Here is a 6,817-nt window from a genome sequence, read left to right on the forward strand (position 1 = left end):
CCTTAAGATATTGAAATTATGTAAACTACATTTTTCAAACTCCCATTTTCAACAAATCCCTATGAAATTTTGTATAAAATTAACCAAAAAAAATATAACAAATAAAAAAATTAAAACATAAAACAATTACACTATTATCTTTTCAAAAATAATAATCCAAAATAATTCATTTAATTATTCTCATTTTTTTTCTTTACATCGTGGGTCACTCCTCTCTTGCACTAGCCTAGATCCGTCACTCCTCTCTTGCACTAGCCTACATCCATCTTAATTCAGTGTCCAACAAACTTAGCCTTAGCCTGGATCCATCTTAACTCAGGGTCTATCAAACTTCCAAAAAAATTAAATCTCTTAAGGTGCAAACCTTTTTTGAATGTAAAATTTGAGAAAAAAATTATACATAATAGATTTTGTCCCTCTAAACACGTGATACATCCAAAATTAAAATAAATCTAAATTGATTTAAAAATTACAATTATTAATTTTATTTTGATGTAATTTGACAAAGTTAAAATATTTACCAAACTTATTTTTACCACATGTATTCCATTAAAAAAATATTTATTATTCCTCGGGACACAATAACTATCCTAATATAATAATATTAAAAATAAATTTGCATTAATAAAAATATTTAAAAAATAATTAATTTAATTATTTTCGCTCCTCCTTTCCTGCCATAATACAAGTACAATAATATTAAAATTAGATTTACATTAATAAAAATATTTTAAAAAGTACTTACCTTTTAGCCGCGTGCGAATTTCAAACTTACCCTCCTTAGAGTCGGTTCTCCTTCTAGATGAATTTGTCAACAGAATCAGGCCCGATTTGTGGTTCTAATCCTCAGTTCGGCTAATGACATTTGTTACCACAATATTTTACCTGAATCCAATCTCATCCTCGAGCTGAAATCATGGATCATGCACAGAGTGCGCCCTATTTCCTTGCCTTAACCCCAGTATACTCTTCGACCGCAATCTAATCCTTGGTCAGGTCAAATTCAAGGCGGATCTCAATTATGATTCACAGTCAAAGCTTTGAACTTATAATCTACTGCCCACGGTCGAAACAATTTTGCTCTTCGTAGGTCGCGGTAAAAGGTTAGGAGTTGGGCCCTGCTTTCTTTATAAAAGAGTTCCGAAATTTGGCTGAGTATTGATGTCCAGCCGAAAAGTTTGGTCAGAATGTCACAACAAATCTGACATTACATGTAGAACCCTTTTTGTTCGGGCACTCTAGTTCCTTATGTTCCATCTGCTTCCTTCAACTGAATTCAACTCTGTATGCCTTTTGGTGGGCAGAGCGCAGAAGTAACTGAACAACAATTGCAAGATTCTGAATGGAGTAAAGATTCACGTCTCCTTGGCTACTCTGTAGTGGAAGGAACAACGGGTGTTTACATCTTCTACCAGGAGACGAAGTAGATCATGGACTGAAGGTATGTTTTCAGCTTATCAATCTTCTATTTTCTTTTGAATCCGACGATTTCTTTTCCGTTTTTTTCTCTCTTTTCTTCTTTTTGAAATTTGAATAAAGCTGAGCTGAGCATTGTGATGATATCTAGTTTTGTGCTTTTGTCGCCAATGAAACAGCCTAATTGCTGCCATGATATGTTGGTTTGTAGATCAGTCCATTTTTTATTCTAAATGGTCCCAAGTCAATATCTGATGTGGGTATATCACACAATTTCATGCCTAGACGAAGCTCATGTTTAAGGAGGCCATTGTGTAGAAATCATAACGTGAATAGAATGAATAAGAAACAGTGCAAATTCAGATTCATATGCTGATAATCTTGTTTCTTGTTTGGCCAGATGCACATTAATGTGAAACCACATAACATAGAACACATTTAAAGGTGTTTAGCTTTGTCTAACATGATTGATTTTCAGATATAAGCCATTCATCTGCCTCTGTTGCATGCTTTGTGTTCTATAGGCATTTGTAAGCATTTTTATGTGCTTTCTCTTTTAGTTATGGATCGGTAGTCTACAGCCTGGGTATCCATCAACATTTCATCTGAGCAGTGCACTGAATCTAGATGGTGGATCGTATACATTGAATATGGATACTAGCACAGAGCCATTTAGACCAGGGTTTGACACGCAGCTTGATGTTGCTAAACTCGAGGGTGACGTGTCAATAACCGGAGTTCAAGATATGCAACCGCGAGGTTCATATCAGACCTGGGCTTAGATAGGTTTGCACTAGCTTATAATCTTTCAAACGAAATCTTAATGTGTATAGCTTTCATTGCAGCTGCACTTTATCTAGAGGAGCATCAGGAGAACTGAATCACTGTCATCTGTCTGATATGGCTCTTGGGAAATATGGCCGCAAGGAAAAACGTCCGTCTTCTTGTTTTTCATCAGTGGCAGTGGTGGTTTTTGTGGGATTCTGCATGCTTGGAGCGTGGGCGTTAATGTCCATATCTGTGGTGCCAGCACAGAGAATTAGCTCACCTGTTGCAAGTACTAATGCAAAAGTGAACGAGAAGATCAATGATTTGCATGATTTTGAAGACAGCCAAGGAGACCTACCGGACAAAGCCATCAAAGGGGATGATAGTGCCGAAAAGACATCAGAATTTGACCAAAAGGCGCAATCTCTTTCAGGTACTGCAGATGAATTAGGAAAGGTACCAAGAGAGCAATCTGATGAAGGAAAAACTGGTGAAGAAACGAATATCAATCGGAGAGATGATGAAAAGCTGACTGCAGCGGGGAATAAAGATGCTGATGAAAAATTATTTGAGAAATTAGACGATAAAGATAAGAATTGGGAAAACGAAAAGATTAATGATGGTTTACCAGGAAAGGTTGAAGGTGATGCCGGTGATAGTAGGGGTGGCCAGACTAAGGAGGATGTGGCAAATCTGAATGAAAATGGACAGTCTAAAAAAGGAGAGAAGGTTATGGATTCCGGGTTGGATGATACATTGCCAAATACTGGAAAGTCTGAGATTCTGAAGGAAAACAAACTTGAATCAGCGGACTGGGAGACACATGACGCTGAAGCTAAGAAAGAAAAGTTTAGTCAAGCCGTATCCAACTCAGATGATGAGAAAAAATCTTCACAATCTGAGGATCGGACTACAGATCAGAAGTTCTCGGTGGACACAAAAACTAGCAAGCAGGCTGAATACGGTGAGGAAGTGTCAAAGGAATTGAAGAAGGAACAAAAAGAACAGGGTAATGGAGATTTAGGGCACCAATACAGCTGGAAACTTTGCAATGTCTCATCTGGTCCAGACTACATTCCTTGTCTTGATAATGAAATGGCTATCAGACAACTTCGCAGTACTGCACATTATGAGCATCGAGAAAGGCATTGTCCCGAAGTTCCCCCTACATGCCTAGTTCCTCTTCCTGAAGGATATAAGAAACCAATAACATGGCCCACAAGCAGAGCTAAGGTTCTCTCTCTCTTCCCTAATTGCTTGACTGAAATTAACTCATCTCTGTACCATTTTATCTCTATTATGACTTGTAAAATAGACTTAGAACACATTACTGATTGTTAGATTCTTATTTATTGTGCAGATATGGTACAACAATGTTCCTCACACCAAACTTGCAGTTGTAAAAAGAGCTCAAAACTGGCTTAGGGTATCAGGGAAATATCTTACTTTCCCTGGTGGTGGAACACAGTTCAAACACGGAGCTCTTCATTACATTGATTTTGTTGAAAAGGTGAATCCTTATCTGAATACACATTTCAGACATTGAGGTTTTCTAGCGTACATGGTCTGTCATTTTTTGCACATTTTTGTGTAACATCCTAATAATGTTTTTGTTCTCATTCTTTACCTCTGCTTGCATGTCCAAGTGTACATGGATCATAAATAATTTTTGTTGCCTTGTATATTTCTAGAGGAAAATTCATGGGGCAAACTCATGGGGTTTGTTTCGAGTGCATTTCCCCTATTTCACACTTACAAATATTTCGACTCAAAAGGCAGGATGTATATACTATATATACTTGTTTTGGGTTGTTGTGGGTATTTCTGATGGTTGAATAGCGAGTAATTCAGGCAGGAAGGATTCTTGGTGACCCCTTTCAATTCCTGATTCAAATTTTCCTTAGATGTGGCCACGTCTTTTGGTTCATGTCTGTCAGCTCTCCCTTTTTCATTTTTCTACAAGGCATCCCCAAATCTCGTCCTTTTTTATTCTTTTCACTATCTGCTTTTATTGGCTCTTCTACCTTTTTCTAATCTCCTTCTGTGCTGACCCCCACTCTCCATAATGTAGATCACCTTTTGCTTTGGTGGGTAATTGTTAAATTGTTTCATTTACTTGATTGCTTCTACGTAATCATCCCTTGTCCTTTCCATGTCATCTCTGTGCTTTTGGATCATGATGACATTGATGTGGTGTCCTTCCCCACCATAATTGTGGGAATGCTGTGTATGGATGTCCCTGCATTTTGAATTATCTTTGCTGTCTCTCTCTTCATCAGCCTCTCTCTCTAAGCCATGCCTAACTAAATCATTAATTGATGTGACCTTTGTCTCTCTCTCTTCATTATATGCCAAGCGTAATGGGGGATCATGGCAGGGTGGAGCCCTTGTTTTTTTTTTTTTTTTTTGGGAGGGGGGTAGTTTTTTGCATTTTTTTTTTGGTGGTTCTTGTGGCACATGATTTTCAATTTTGGTAGTTTTGTTGCACATGGTTTTTAACCCATGGTTTTTTAATTTTGGTTAAGGAATTAAAGTTATAATCTGTTGGAAACCTAATCCTTGAAGGGTTATGGTAATTTGTCATATTCACTTGAGCAGGAACATGGAAGTCTCAAGGGAATATGAATAGGTGTCGGGAGTCCAAAAGACCTTTTGAAAGATGAATCCAAGTGTTAAAACTTAAAAACATTGTACTTATATGTGTATCATTTCAATAATATGCATTACATGCTTGCCTTACTCTCTTCTTCAATCTTGTGTCTTAAACAGTGGAATCAGAGCTCCATTATTCCATTATTCCCGCTCCATTATTCCCACTCTGTTTATCTAACTCCATTATTCCTGCTCTGTTTATTCTAACTCCATTGTTCCTGCTCTGTTTATCTACCAATCTCTAAGTGGTGTGTAGAAAATCCTTTGCGCATTGTGCTTTTGGTATAAAGGCCTCTACTCATTGTGCTTTTGGTAGCAACATCTCTGAGGTTTGGCCTTCCCTTTGTCTGTTAGTGTAGAACTGTCTCTCCTTTAGGTATTTTTATAATTCCTGTTCCTTCGCCCCATGTCCAACAATCTCAGTGTACTTTGTACAGGTGGGCTGCTTTTTTTTGTCTCCCATGTGTGTGTCCATTTGTGTCTCTGTGGCATTACCTGTCCTATGTTCACCTCATTTGTCATGCATCCTGAGAAATTGAAGCCATTTTCAAGCACAACTATGAGAGGGGTGCCCCACCGGGCTGATGGAGATGAGGGAGACATAGTAGAAAGTGGGTATCCTATGCAAATTTCAGAATACTGAAGGATTTTGAGAGCCAATTAACAAGAGAGTAGGAGAAGGCATGGCCCATCTACATGTTGAATTGTACAGGGAAGGAGAGTATCCCAACATTGGGCTTGGCAATCTTGTGAAGAGGTTGACAATGTCATGACCAAAACCCTAGAATAAATTAATATGTAGCGACATTCATTTCCATAGGTTGTAGGAGGTTTTCACCTAATTCTCTATTTAAGTTCTTACTTTGTGAGCAAAGAAAAAGTAATGCCTCCAAAGATTTTAGCGGAGTATGCAAAATTGGCTAGGGGTTGCATGAGACATGGAATTGTGAGCAAGTAGGGTTGCATAAGACTTAGAGTCATAAGCAAAGTAGCCAGTGGGTTTGATGTGACTCCCTATTATCATTTTCATTGCTTTCCATCACAGGTTCAAAGATAATCACCTCTTGTATAATATTTTCAATTATAGCAGAAGAAAAGTTGCATCTTCAAATCTATTAAAAAACTATATATGCATATTTGTTTGTAAACTTTCAACACATTCTTCGAGGTCGATAACCTCGATTTCCTTTATGTTGTTATCGGGAAGGAGACACAGAATGAAGGGACGTTTGGAGATGTTGTGAAAAGAATCTCAGTTGACTCCCTTGAACAATGCACAGTTTTTGATGTGATGAGCTTTGTGGCAGAAGACCAGTCTCTCCTCTAGTTCTTTTTCCAGCAATCTAAGAAGGGGGGATTGTGTAATGATATCTAGGGTTCAATGAATTGGGATTTCTTGATTAGGATATTGTAGAAAGTTTCCTTTTGAATGACCCCTTTGAAGGGTGTGTAACCGTAGAGCATCCCATAGAGTGGAATTTGGTAAACCTTGCCTGTGGTTAATCTCATCAAAAGCATAAATTCATTGAGCAATAAGTATGAGACATTAGATTTTCCAGTGAGTTGTCTAACAATAGCTATTTGCACATTTCTGTTGAAAAAGGTACCAAGGAGGTGTTTCCTAGGCATTTATCTTTTTGGCCTAGGAAGACACATTAAGTAGTAATTACCTTTTGCCTAAATGACGTTATGAGTTTTATTAATGTCAAAGGAGCTAAAGTATTTTGTATGAGTCATGTATTATGTACTTTTATTTATTAAAGTCACGTGTTTTAAAAGTGACTTTATGAGAAAAGTACTAAGTACGATTTTTTTTGTTGTTGGCTTCCTAGGCATTTATCTTTTTGGCCTAGGAAGACACATTAATTACCTTTTGTCTAAATGACATTATGAGTTTTATTAATGTCAAAGGAGCTAAAGTATTTTTTATGAGTCATGTATTATGTATTTTTATTTATTAAAGTCACATGTGTTTTAAAAG

At 37.2% G+C, this 6,817-nt stretch overlaps 1 protein-coding gene across 1 annotated transcript; it reads left to right on the top strand.

Annotated features, from left to right (window-relative positions):
* Positions 1–910: 910 nt before the first annotated feature.
* On the top strand, positions 911–3,730 carry LOC149186713 (uncharacterized). The gene is made up of 3 exons (XM_089409425.1): positions 911–1,441; positions 2,262–3,417; positions 3,545–3,730. Exons 2-3 carry the CDS (start codon positions 2,317–2,319, stop codon positions 3,728–3,730), a joined length of 1,287 nt encoding a protein of 428 aa, XP_089265551.1. The 5' UTR covers positions 911–1,441; positions 2,262–2,316.
* The last annotated feature ends 3,087 nt before the right edge of the window (positions 3,731–6,817 follow it).

This window comes from Pinus tabuliformis, chromosome 3_1 (assembly GCF_031772625.1).
Source record: "Pinus tabuliformis cultivar Carrire ecotype Pingquan chromosome 3_1, CPIR1, whole genome shotgun sequence".
NCBI classification, from domain to species: Eukaryota; Viridiplantae; Streptophyta; class Pinopsida; order Pinales; family Pinaceae; genus Pinus; species Pinus tabuliformis.

Coding starts and splice junctions, on each gene's coding strand:
- LOC149186713 (XM_089409425.1), top strand. CDS start 2,317: ATGGCTCTTGGGAAATATGGCCGCAAGGAAAAACGTCCGTCTTCTTGT. Junction 3,418..3,544: donor GGCCCACAAGCAGAGCTAAG/GTTCTCTCTCTC, acceptor TTTATTGTGCAG/ATATGGTACAACAATGTTCC.